General features: G+C 35.0%; 2 protein-coding genes and 1 non-coding gene across 9 annotated transcripts; all 3 read right to left on the bottom strand.

Annotated features, from left to right (window-relative positions):
* Positions 1–175: 175 nt before the first annotated feature.
* TRNAL-CAG (transfer RNA leucine (anticodon CAG)) lies at positions 176–256 on the bottom strand. Its single transcript has one exon. It is a non-coding gene; the product is annotated as a tRNA-Leu (tRNA).
* Positions 257–1,298: 1,042 nt separating this feature from the next.
* LOC147399844 (mitochondrial import inner membrane translocase subunit TIM14-1-like) lies at positions 1,299–7,351 on the bottom strand. Of its 2 annotated transcripts, XR_015179133.1 has the most exons (4): positions 7,232–7,351; positions 4,469–4,647; positions 2,656–3,333; positions 1,299–2,504 (listed from the first exon to the last, which is right to left on the bottom strand). XR_015179133.1 is itself a non-coding variant. In XM_086445371.1 (3 exons), exons 1-3 carry the CDS (start codon positions 7,232–7,234, stop codon positions 3,177–3,179), a joined length of 339 nt encoding a protein of 112 aa, XP_086301497.1. In that variant the 5' UTR covers positions 7,235–7,351; the 3' UTR covers positions 1,299–3,176. The 2 variants fall into 2 exon arrangements, 1 of the variants encoding a protein (XP_086301497.1); XM_086445371.1 differs by having other exon boundaries at positions 1,299–3,333.
* Positions 7,352–8,781: 1,430 nt separating this feature from the next.
* Positions 8,782–13,501, bottom strand: LOC147399843 (protein IQ-DOMAIN 3-like). Of its 6 annotated transcripts, none has more exons than XM_086445368.1 (6): positions 13,360–13,501; positions 12,708–12,817; positions 12,303–12,617; positions 11,245–11,472; positions 10,589–10,708; positions 8,782–9,667 (listed from the first exon to the last, which is right to left on the bottom strand). In XM_086445368.1, exons 2-6 carry the CDS (start codon positions 12,780–12,782, stop codon positions 8,981–8,983), a joined length of 1,425 nt encoding a protein of 474 aa, XP_086301494.1. In that variant the 5' UTR covers positions 12,783–12,817; positions 13,360–13,501; the 3' UTR covers positions 8,782–8,980. The 6 variants fall into 6 exon arrangements, with proteins under 6 accessions (XP_086301494.1, XP_086301490.1, XP_086301492.1 ...); XM_086445364.1 differs by having other exon boundaries at positions 13,303–13,454; XM_086445366.1 differs by lacking the exon at positions 13,360–13,501 and adding an exon at positions 13,115–13,235.
* Positions 13,502–13,729: the final 228 nt, after the last annotated feature.

Genomic DNA, 13,729 nt, shown 5'->3' with positions numbered 1-13,729 from the left:
TAAAAATGCCACGTGTAATACAAAGGATGCAAAGCCGTTTCCCTTTTTTTTGATATCACAGTGGAGACCACTCATGAATATAATGTGGGTCTAGTATTAAGAAAGAAAAAATAATAAAATATATATGTATATTCAATAGCAATTAGTATATTTCAATTAACAAAAGAAATTTTAATGTCAAGAATGGGATTCGAACCCATGCCCTTTCGGACCAGTACCTGAAACTGGCGCCTTAGACCAACTGGGCCATCTTGACTACGTTCTCTACATTACACAAACTATAAACAAACTATAATAATTTATCTGAAGGAAAAACAGAAGTAGAATGAGAAGCAAATTAAATACATATTTCCTAAGCTGGATTGAAAGAGATTTATCTTAGGTGCTGTTTGTTAAACTGAAAAAAATAAGTGCTGAATAGCATTAAGCACTGAAACTTATAAGCGCTGAATTTAAGTGCTAAAAAAGTTGTTTGTTTAGATGTTGAATCATGTTTGTTACACATTGCTGAAACTGATAAATTGTCTTTGTTACCCTTACAATCATATTATACATTGTTTACATGTTTTAAATGCTTATTTATTATCAAACACAATAAAATATATTATTTCTTATAAAATTAAAATACAATTTATTTTTAAATAATAAATAATACTCAAATCTTCAATTTAGAAATAATAATTTCTATTTATAAAAGCCCACAAATTTCAAATTAAAAATAATAATGTCATACAAGTCACCAAAATTTGAAATCAACTTTAAAAAGAACTTAATTTTTTATGAATAATTTTCGATGGAAATGAAGGATGTGTAATTATAAAAGCACCCTATGAATTAATAAGGACAACCCACACTATAGCCATTTTTTGTTTTGTTTTATATAGATTAAAATTTTTGGAATGACCAAATTTTTAGTGAGGATAATTTATATGGTCTAGAGATCATTCTCACCAAAAATCAGTTTATTTTGAAACTTCTAACTCGTTAAAAATAGTTTTCAAAAAAAAAAAAAATGGACAATTTACTATTCTTGAACTTGTTTTGATAGGGTTAAAAGTTTCAAGATGTGCTGATTTTTTGTGAGAATGATCTCCTCATTGTAGAGATCATCCTCACCAAAAATCAACTCATTCCAAAAATTTTAACCCATATAAGACAAAATAATTTAACTATGGTGTGGGTTTATTAATTTGTGGGGTGTCTATATACTTATCCATGGGATATAAGAGGTAATATCCTTTTAAGAATAAGGGCATAATTGTCCATGCTCAAAAAAACAAAGGGCATACTTGTCCGTGTTGAAAAAGCGAAGTGCTTACCGCTTCAGCACTTTTTTTCAGCATCAAAATAGTGCTGAATTTTTTTCACTTATTTTCAGCAATAAGCACGAGTAAACAAACGCGCTATTTTGACAAAAGTGCTGAATTTAATTTTTTTCAGCAATAAGCACTGAAAAATAGTGCAAACAAACACCACCTTAGTCAACTTTTTCTTAGATTTTCTAATTGTTCTGATTCTGAAGAAGATGTAGATAGGTTTAATGTTTTGGGTTTTTTCATTTGAAAGAGAACTGGGAGAGAGAAGTATATCTGCGTTACTTTCTTTTCCCTCATATTTATACACAGGTTTTACCCAATCTATTCAGGCCAACTAATAATCCACAATTCAGTCTCATATTTTGTGGAACATTGAATTAGTTGGTCAACTCAAACAGATTTCAAATAATTCATCATGGATTAATGGCACGATGATTTAGGATTTTGACTTTTGGAGAAAGATTTTGCTGAATATGCCCAAATCATTTTAGTCAATTTTCTCTTAATCTATGACCTATTAAAATTATTACTCAAATGTGTTTATTTCTAATTTTCTCTCTTAGATTCATAGTGACAAAGTCAGGGTTTGGAAATAATTCGAAAAGAGAAACATTTGAAAAAAGTCGGCAAAAGTGGAAAAAGTCAGGAAAACATCAGATAAATTAAAAAAATAAAAATAATTTTTTAGGTATAAAAAATATTAAAGATATGCATTCCGTATATTAAATGATAAAATAACATTTAAAAATGCTAAAAGAAAAACTAATCTATGGTTTTTATTTTTTTTTTCAAAAAAAAAATTGACATTAAGTCATGATTAAAATCAGAGATTTTTTCAAAAGCTTCATGAATTTTTGAAAAAATTGTGATTTAATCGACAACTATTAAAATCATGATTTAATCACGATGCTTTTGTAGATTTTTGTCACTAGGCTTAAGCTCTCCACTCATCCATCTTAACATCGTCATCTTAGTTCGGGACAATTTATCAACATGGTACTTCTCAGCGACCCAACCCCACAAAATTACGTCTTGATTGTGATTTTTAGTCATCTGATTTGAACATTTTAATATTATGGGCTCAGGCCCAATTCATTCAACTTTTATGAAGAAAGCCCCACTACCGATCTTGTGGGAAAATATTTGGAACCACTGACCTATAAACCTGTGCCCCACCTCTTGGTGAACCTACACAATCAAAATCAATTAACTAAATCAAATGGTCAGTTGTCAAAACTATCAAGAATATATAACTAAATTAAGGAAATCCAGTTCATTAAACAAATGAAACGTTGAAAAGTTTTTAAGTGGAATAAGTCTCAAAAGCCGTTTTACATACCCATTTGAACTTATTTGCAGAAATTTGTCCAGAATAACCAACATTAAGCACAATGTCACAAGCCCGTTCTTTGGCAACTAGTTAAGAGGTTCATGTTTCAAGCCAAATAAATGGGAGATCTAAGAAGAACATAAGACACTCCAAAAGATTATGCACATTACTCTGGCTATGCTTGTAGTGCCCTCACCAACATACAACACAAACTTGAACATTCCCCACGATCCGATAAAGGTTTTGGAGTACTAAAAGAATTGAACGAAAAGAACTTACTTTCCAATTTCCATGGCTAACAAAGAGAGCTACTATTGCCACACCAAAAACACTGCACACAGTTGGTGTGGCGTTAGTAAAAAAAATTGGTGTGGCAATAGCAACTCTCTTAATAAAACATCCCCAACGTTTGGAACGAGGGAGGTGGGTTCTCCACAATGTGGTTTTTGGAAAGAAGAGGCAGAATAGTGAGGGTGCATCACTCTTCAAGGTCACCTACCAACGCTTTGTCAAAGGAACTTTGCAGGGTCTCAAAATGCAGAGCCACCATCTTTTGCCTTCCCAAGCATCACATCTTTTGCTTCATTAATTTTGGAAGCAAGGTAATGACTGCCCCCGGCATCTGGATGATTTGCAACCATCACCCTTCTGTGTGCTTCCTTAACCTTGTCAGGAGTTGCATTTTCCCTATTAAACAGAACAACTTATAGTGAAGAAGGTATAAAACTAGAGATACAAGTATTATTCCCTTGGAGTGCAAAATGAATGCTTGGATGTGTTTGTGGTAACAAAGCTTGATCCGAAACTGGACTAGCAAGAAGAAGAAGAAAAAAAACAAATACAAGCCAAGAAAAAGGTGGAATAATTCATCCACAACCAGAAAATAAAGCACGTATTTTGTGACTTTGAAAAATATAGAACATGAATCCTGAACACAAGGTCACTCACATTGCACGATCAATGCATCAATCACGGAGAACCTTTTATATGCCTATAGCCAAAAATCATACCATCTGGAAAATCGTCATCTTCCAATAAATGGACCTTCCCCTATTGTCAACCAAATACTCATAATTTCCAAGTTTTTTACACGAACATTGCCCAATAAAAAAGCTCAGGCACGTCTTTGCACCAGGCATAAATTTGGATAAGAATAGAGCTATCCAAAAGCAGCAGCAGTAGTTTCATGATATACGGAGCCGGAAAAATAGGAAGTGTCAATAATAAAACATAACGGTGGATCCCACTCCAAGTACAGTTGTGGGGTATAAACGTCCCACTCCAGTGAAGCGGGATCCACACTATCTCACTTTATTGTCTTTCCTCTTTACCTCTTTAACTTTATTGTCTTTCCTCCCCTCCACACACACTATCCATATGTTCAAGATCTCATGTCATTTCCTGAGTCATAAAAAATCAGCCCATTCCAAAACTTCTAACCCATATATTGAAAAATGTTTGACACAATGTTTAGTTTTGTATATGACCCTTGAACGCGATATATGTTGACAGTCGACCATAGACTCCGTATAGAACTGGAATGGCTGCAGCTGATGAAGTCGTCCTAACCTATGTAGAGTACTATTGAATTATATTTGCCACCAAGAATTCCTTTTCTTTTGTTTCCCTTTGTATTATCTGTAGAGTAGTTTCTAACATCGTAGCTACACAAATAGGTTAAAGGAAAATATCCTACATAGTGGACATGCATGATCCAGAAAAATCGTGTTTTTTATTATCAATCCTCCAACAATATAGTAGAAAATATCAAAGAAATAAAATGTTCATATTGCACTCCATTTTCATGTAATTTCAGGGTTACCTAACACCAAGAATAAGAGCAGCCTCCCTTTTTGTCATCTTAGGCTGGAAACCGCCTTCATAAAACTTGCGGATCCGAGGTGTAGGTGGTCGTTGCTTGAATGCTTGCCAAGCTTGGATTCCATATCTTCCAGCAAGAGCAGCAGTAGCTATGGCAAGTCCTGCTAGAAACGGTGTAGCCTGAAGCACATCCAAGTTTTGAAGCTCATCAATGTTGTGCTAGTAATGTTACAGTAACAAGGACTTTAACAGATAAGAGGATGGTTAGAGTACCATTTCTACATTAAAAATTAAAAATTGATAAGTATGATGAATTAATATATAACATCAAGATTGAACGAGCATGGCAGCATCAACAGGTGAAGAAATGCACAATCACATCAATAGCACTATGATATATTATGGAGATAAGGGTCCTTTGTTTCTTCAACCATACAGGAGCCCAATGATAGAACAAGGGAAATTAGGAAAGATTAAGTGTGTTTTATGTCTTTCTGCAGAAGGGGGGATATTTATGTAATATTGAAAAGTTGGATGGTTAGGATTTGTTAAAGCAATCCTAAGGTTGGAATTGGGGGTTCACTATATAGTCTCTCTTATTGAAAGAACATAAAGAGAGGTTGTAACTCCCATTTAGTTGGGTTTAATGGACTCTTTGTCAATGCCATTGAAGATTTATAAACATGAACTAAAGTTGAGCGGTCCGCATTAGTGACGACAATCTGTTGTCGAGAAGTCTTGCATCAACCACTAGCGGTTGAACAGTCCAGCTACACCATTGTTATTCGTCATCCTTCCTTTCAATGCAAACCAATATTTCCCCTAGTTTCTCCTCATTTTCTATCATTCTTTCTACAGGTTTCCTACTACATCATACCCAATCAAAGGCACTCTCTTTTTATTTTCATTCATCCAATTGATTCCCATTCTCTTGACTGGAAAGGTAAACCATGATTCAGGTGGCACTTAAATTTTTTGTGTGGTGTGTGTATATCTGAAGGGGAGTTATAGCGCTGAAAAAGAAAAGACAACACTAACTTTTAACAAGCTTTCACCATGTACCACACACCCAGCCCAAAAGTAGAGTCCAGTGAAATTATTTTGGAGCCCCACAGACTGAGAGCTGCCCGAATCCCATCATCCCATCATCCAGAACTTCTATCAGACCTTGAAATCAATAAATATAAATATAAATTTTTTTTGGGCACATTATCCTTCATTTTCATCCATTTGTGGATGATGTGGTATAATTGATGAGATTGGAGTCAATACTAAGGAGAGAGGTATTGACCAAGTATCTGGAGTATAAATTTAGCATCGACACCAAGGATGAGGAATGACCAATAAAAGTTGATGCTATAGAAAAACCCCAAAGCTACCACTTTCGTTATCTCGGGTCTATCATACATAAAAATGGAAATGTTAATGAGGATATTGCCCATAGAATCATAGCTGGATGGTTAAAGTGGATGTGAGTTTCAAGAGTGCTATGTGGTAGACACATACCAATCCAATTAAAAGGAAAATTTTATAAGATGACAGTAAGACCAGCTATGCTTTATGGAGATGGATGTTGAGAGTCAAGAAGCATCGTGTTCATATATTGTGTGTGACAAAGATGACGACGTTGAAGGAAAGACCAGAAAAGATTTTTTTGTTTTTTGAAAAAGTATAAAATTAAAAATGAACACATTAAAAAAAAAACTGTAGGAGTATCTCCATAGGTGATAAATTAAGGGAAAGTTGAGTGAGATTGGTCGGGCATGTTCAACAAAGGTCGATTACAACTCTGGTTAGAAGAACTATTCAAGTTGAAGGGCCTAAAAGAATAAGAGGAAGACACAAAAGAACGTGGATGGAGACAATGAAAGTAAATATGAACTCATTTGCAATAACAGAAGACTTGGCTTTAGATAGAGAGGAATGGAAAAAACTCTAAAGCAAGCAAGCCACTTCAAAATTTTGAAGGAACACTCTCCATTGGATTACAAGTGGCATTTCCAAGGAGGTATTCCAAATTTTGGCGGAAATGTAGGGGCATTAAATAAATTCAAAACAGGGACCTGCCCACTTCAAAGTTGGACTCAAAGTGGATCAGAGGAATGTGATTTGTTTAATGCCCCCAAATCTTTGGGATAAGTGTGAAGGTCCAGTTTCGGTCCCAGGTATGTGGTATTACCACGCACAAGACTTTACCAACCTAACTTATGGATGAAAGCATGAACTAGGACTGTAAATTTACTTCCGTTCTTTGGAAATTAAAAACAGACAAAAATTTTGATCTTTCCACCTTTATTATCCTGTGTAGAATTTCCAAACAAACATTTTAGAAATAGGAATCAATCTAACTAATTATAATCCAACAAAGATTTGATTAATTAAAGATGATCATCAAAGATTCAAACTTTAAACTGAAAATCCTTCAAGAAACATTTAAATTATAATCGTTCTACCTTTATTATCCTTTGTGTAGAATTTCCAAACAAACATCTTAGAAATAGGAATCAATCTAACTAATTAAATAATCCAACAAAGATTTGATTAATTAAAGATGATCATCAAAGATTCAAACTCTAAACTGAAAATCCTTCAAGAATCAAACTCGTAATCAGCACGGAGAGTGGCAGACACAGATTACATAAATTTCTTATCATTATTTTTATTATTTAATTATTACAGATATTAGATTCTAAGACAAATCGAATTCAACGAATTACAGAGATGAAAAGCAGAGAAAGACAAAGCGAGGAGTTTGAACACTCACCATTACCGCAAGAGAAGGAGTTTGAGAAGATGGACATTGGGCATTTGATTTCTCTGTATTTTGGTTCTTGTGTTTGCTTTTGATTTGAGCTTTTATTCAATTTTAGGGCTTATAATTATAAATAAATAGATTATGTCCTTGGCCTCTGTCTTCCCTCAGAGACTAACATAAAATGACCTTAATGCTATCATTTTCACCCTCAAACCGAAAAACCTTTGATTTTTCTTCCTAAAATTTGTGACCACGTCTTTGCCATTATGACTCTATCTCCTAACTTTCAAACCTAAAGAATAAGATAAGATTTATGGGAAAGTCGAAGATGATGGAATTTTGAATAAAAAAATCAAAGATTTTTACAAGAGGATAGGACAAGATTAACAATGTTGGACTGAAGATGATGTTAAAATTAATTCGGGAGTGCAAAAAATACTCTACATACCCCTTCTCACTCAGCAATATTCACATAAAAAGTAAAAATTCTCAACATATACACTTAATTAACCAAGATTCTTAATGCACGCATCCATTGAACTACCAAATGGAATAAAAGTTATTCTTTATGCACCCACCCACCAAATCAATCTCTTCTTCTTTGTATCTAAAAAGATTTTAATGAGGATTTTAAACTCTGATCTTACTTATATTTCATACCATAACACTTTCAATCAAGTCAAAGTTATTTAATAGGTACCCACTAAATCCCTTTAGTAATATTCGGTAGGTACCTACCGAATTTGCTATAATAAGTTGGGTCTAAATATATCAAACAAAATCTCTTAAAAATCTTTGAATTCTTCAATTCAAAAGCGTTGTTTTGAAGGTCCTTGATGATTAAATGCAAAAAATCTATAATAAAAAAAAAAAAAAACTAAAAAAGAAAAAAGATAACTTGAAAAATAAACCTTAAAATCTAATGTTCATTGATTCAATCTCTCACAAAATTCAAAAGGAGATGAATATGGAGAGAGAGTACAAAATCAGCTCGACAGGTTAGAGTGTGTGCATTGAGAAATTTAAAATGGGGTAAAAATATAATTTTATTTTGTTTTGTTTTTTTATATTTTTAGGTCAGATGGGTATGTAGAGTAGTTTTGATATGTGCAAATAGTCACTCCCAATTAATTTATCTGAAAGGTTTAAGAGCTTGAAGATGCAGATTTTTGAGCAAAAAAATCAAGGGTTTATATCGTAATACGAGGTCAAAGATGAGTACATTTAAGTCATTTTCTATTAATCTTCAAGGCTAGACCAATGTCAAGGGGGCATATTATTTGGTTGGAGACTTCTAGCAGTTTGATTCAACTATCTAAAGCCAGTTCAAAGATAAGTATATATTCTGTTAAAAAGTTCAGAGAACTCTTTTCATACTCAACTTCATCAATTTTGTGACAAATTCTCCCCTTTTTTAGTATGCTTCTAACTTTAAACATTGGAGTAAAATTGGTAGATCCTCCCTCCAAGAGAAGACTGAAGAAAAGATTGGACTACCACAATCCCAAGAATCCTAATAATTAAATAAAACTAGAAAATTATCAATCTCCACAACAAGATTATAACCCAAAAATTAAATAAATGCAACTCGATGAATCATAAATGTGTCTACCCCAAGCCAATTCTTACTGCACAATAAATAAGACCTCCATAAATAGTAGAAGATAGGTTCATACCCATCTCTTCTTCTTTCTTTCTTTTTTTTTTTCTTCTATCGATCTCTCTAATCCACATATGTTTCAATCAAACTCTCCATTGCTAACGTTGTTCAGTGTGGACACTAACGTCATTGACAGAGCTGTTGTCTACCTTAGGTGGACCAGAATGTCGCCTTGGGCCTGCGGGTGATGCTGGAAAAGACAACCGCTTCTTCGTGGGCCCAACTGATCCCTTATTGATTGTCTCATCTTTTTCAACGCTCAATGGGCTCTGCAGTCGGGCCTTGGCCCTTGCGGACTCGGTAGGTGTCATGTAGCTTCGCACTGCTGGGGAGCTTGCCAAGCTCTCGTCATCCCTCACTGATGTCCAACCAATGCTGTGTCGTCGATATTGCTCCGATTGCATACTGCCTAGGCTCCTTAAGTCGTCATCTGGGGCACACACACTTCCTTTCGGGCTTGCTGACTTCAATTTCCCAGCAACCGAGGATGACGATGCTTCCTTGGATGGATGAGTTGAAGGTGATTGGCGGTTCGGTTTCTTCCCTAATGGCGAAGGCTTCTGTACCTTAACTTCACGGGAAGCATAGGCTTTGCTGATTTCTTTTCCATTGCTGCGGCTTGCACTCTTTACAGATGAGTGGTCATTCGGTTCTTTGTCCGTCACGCTTCGGCTCTCCAACGGCCGGGATGTCATCCATCGGTCTAACCAACTCCATCCCCATTGAGGATTGTTCGGGTCCATGAACATCGGATTTGCCCTCAGTGAAGAATTCTTCCACATTTGCTGCAGAAAATCGGTCTTTTAATTCGTTGTGAATAAAATAAAAAATGAGAAGGGATGGAACATAATAAAATTGAAGGATGCTATTGGAAAAAAATTTAAAAATAAAAATTGGTGTAGGTATAATAATATATAGAGATTTGAAAAGAAAATAAAGTTGAGTGTTAGTAGAATTGATGATCGATTATTAACTATAAAGTTACTAGAGCTCATGCACCCAAAATTTGACTAAGAGAAAACATTAAGGAATAATTCTGAAAGAAATAGATGAATTCATTGAATGAATTCCTAATGGAGTGAGGATATTTATAGAATAAAACTTAAATGGTGTAACGTGGAAATAATTAAATGTTGAACAATCAAGAAATAATGTAGTTGTAGATTGAGTATAGCAAAGATGAGGATGTTGAAATAGATAAGTGGAAGGACTAAGAACGATAAAATTAGAATCAAAACGTGAGAATATGAGTAGCCACGTAGGTGAAAAACTAAGAAAAAGTTGATTGAGGAAGGCCAAAATGAAACCCAATATCAAGAAACATTCAAGTTGAAAGTTCTAAGAAAGCAAGAGGAATGCCAAAATGAATGTGGATTTAGGTAACAAACTTGAATTTAATAAAGCAGAATTGAATGAAGGAGAAGGATAAGTTGGAATTTCTTGGGATAAGGTGATGATGAGATGAATCATGCTAAGAAATTTAAAAAGAGCCAAGTCAAGGCATTTGTAGTTAAAGGCTCGTAGCTAGATCACCAAACTTTCTTAATTCAGTAATCCTCAAAAATGGTTTCCTTGCCCAACTCACAAGTTGAATCGATGGCCAAGATTTCCAACCACAAATAGTTGGAAATACAGGAAATACAGGAAGAACTGTTAGAGATCCAAGGATCTAATTAGGAGGAGTTAAGACTAAAACGAGGAGTTACCTGACGAGAGTATGCATAAGCCAATGCTCGTTCTCTTCTCATGACAGCATCTTGTTTGCTTAGTAGGTTTGCTTCGACTTCCTCCTTGGATTGAATACTGTCATCCCAATCCTCACCCATCTGTTACAGAGTTCAAATTTGGTATAAAAGATAGGAACCCCATTATACAAATCAGAAATAATTTTTGGCAATTGAACAGATGAAGGAAAAAAGTTAAGTGGCTTAGACATTGAAACATGAATCGCTGGCTAAGATACTGATCCCGGCAAAACCCAAATCACATAATGTCCACATATAACTAATACCAGTGAAATTGGGCTTAAAAAAATAAAGAGAAAAAGAAAGAAAGAAAAACTTGACAGAGGCAAGTCTATAACAGCAATTAGATGTTCAGAGAATGGAAGAAAACTTTGCTTACATTGCACACATTCTCTTAAAATCTAATCTCTGGGGGCTAAATTGAAATTAGCAAACCAGAATTTCTTCATTCAAAGAAATAAACAACAATAGTCATGATAGGATAGTGATTTCTATCATGGGGACAGTGATTTCTGGAAAACTAAATGCACGTTAAGGAAGCTTGAAACGAGAAAGGAAAACAAACGCGACGGTTTGGCGTGGAGGATCGGAAGAACAACATAATCCAATAAACTTACAGAGGCTCTTAAGTTCTCGAGGTCCTTCTCACGATTCAGCTGGAGCTGCCGCTGAAGAGCCTGGTTCTCCTCCAACATTCCTATCCTCCTTGAATGGATTTGAGACTGCAAACGAGTCAGGGTTTGCATGCAGCGTAGGGTGGTTGTGGTTTGGCGTTTAACCGACTGCCCTTGTATCAGCTTTTCCAACCTAACCACTCCTCTCAAGGCCCGCAAAGCCTTTCTTGCCTACAAAGAAATAGTAAATTAACCACATGAACCCATTGAAAAGGAGAGAAATTTCCAATCTGAATGAACATCTACTTTTTTTTTCATATAGGTTTAAGTGTCAAGGCGGGAGGCGGTGTATCTTTTATGGACATTTTAAAAGCCAATGTTTCAGCGGTGGGATGTGTTGAGTGTATATTTCCCTCCACTCTCGGATGCGTCATACCCTAGTTAAGCCCCATGACCCTCTCATATTCATATTTCTCCCACCTCTCCAACAGATCGGTCTTTTGGAGTAGTTAGGCGGTTAACATGGTATCAAAGCGCTAAGTTTGTATAGGTCACGGGTTTGATTCTTTCCACCCTTATGGGTGAGGGGGAAGTGTTGAGTGTATATTATCCTCCACCCTCTTATATGCCATACCCCAGTTAAGCCCTGTGACCCTCTTATATTCATAGTTCTCCCCCTTTCCAACAAAATCGGTCTTTTGGAGTAGTTGGTTGGTTAACATCATGATTGTGACTGAGATACCAGTACAGAGTTTCTTGCAAAAACACATATAAAAGAGACAAAAGGATGAAACTCTTTGTAATCCTCCTTTGCTTGTGATAGTAAAGAAGATCAATCGCCTCCAAGGACTTACTCCGTGAAAGGGGGTGAACCTAGTAAATCTCTGCGTCTATAATTTTGATTTATTTTGCATTGTGTGCTTGCTATTTCTTGTTGTTCTTTTACAACAAGCATATCTATCAAGTATATACATTTGCAACATTTCTTCAAATTTTCATGTTATAATTTACCATTTGAATTTCACACAAAAAAAACACATAAGAGAAAAAAGGGCTAATACCAGGAATCCTCGAAATGCGGTTTGAATCTTGATTGCAGCCACTTCTTCCTTTGATTTACCTTGGTGCCACGTCACAGTCGTGAGCCGAACGACCTCTGCAGCTGCCTGAGCAGCAGCAACAGCGGCCTCAGCAGCTGCAGCGGTGACAAGTGCCACCGAGTAAGCATGCTTGCTCTGTTCATTCTCCGCTTCGGCCAATTTCACCTCCTCTGGTGGAGGAGATGGAGGTGATGGAACAGTTTCTACAGTTGAAGAAGAGGGATCGAAGTGTTTCGGTTTCCCAAATCCCCATTTATTCTTCGAATTACTGGTTCTCTAATCAAGAACAAGAACAAGAACAACAATTCAATCAGCATTTTTTACAGGAAATTAGACTAGAGAAGTAAAGTAGGGATTTTTGAAAACCTGATCTTTCTTCTCCTTCGATTCAGGGCTCAAGGCCTTCTTTACTGAAACAAACCACTTCCCTTTCTTCCCCATCTCCTTATCACTCTTCAGTTAAATCTTTAATAGATCTAATAACACATAAAAATTAAAAACCAAATCAGATATTATAACATTCATGAATCAGTGAAACAAAGAGTAAATCATGGAGAATGAAATAAACCCATTGTGATATTTGAAGCAAAGAAGGAATTTTTTTTTCCAGGACAAATCAGAAAACCCATAAAGAGATCTACCAGAAGAAAAGCAAGGAATGTTCATTACAACCATTTTAAAAGAGAAAAACAAACAAATCAACGCATAGACACCCCCAAAAAAAAACAATTCTTTATCCAAATTTCTCGTCCAACCATCAAATGATGCCATACCCAAGTGCTGAAATTGCAAGATCTTCATGAAAAATGTCAAAAAAACAAAAATATATTTCTTAAGAATTAAGAATTTTAGAGATATTTTATCATCAAAAGAGACAAAAGAAAATTACACCAAAACAAAACAAAACCCAACCCCACCCCGCCTTCTACTATAGATTCTACTGAAGAGATAACAAAAATACCTGGATCTCAGATCTCTCTCTCTCTCTCAATCTCTCAAAACAAAATAAAGACTAAACCTTGGAATGCATGCTCTCTTTGTGCTAAAAAAAAACAACAAAGATCTCCTCCCAATGGATATTTCAACCGTTGCATTTGAGGAATGCAGCTGGTTTTTATTGATGAGCTTATATTTTCGGTTATGGATGAAGTAGATTCCATTCAGTAAAACTAGAGCATTTGACAGCTAAACAAAATAATTTTATGCTTTTTTTACTTCTTGTAAAATTACAAAATATTAATAGATTATTTTATTAATGTATTTTAATTTTTTTATTTATAATGATATAAAGATAATAATGTTTTTGTCTTAAAAAAATTATGTTTAATAAAATTTTATATATCAAAATTTTGCATTGTTAAGTTTAATACATATATGATGTGGTCTTT

Source organism: Akebia trifoliata, chromosome 6 (genome assembly GCF_017979445.1).
Source record: "Akebia trifoliata isolate Shusen 1 chromosome 6, ASM1797944v1, whole genome shotgun sequence".
Taxonomy (NCBI): Eukaryota; Viridiplantae; Streptophyta; class Magnoliopsida; order Ranunculales; family Lardizabalaceae; genus Akebia; species Akebia trifoliata.
This window is presented reverse-complemented; position numbering and strand designations above follow the sequence as displayed.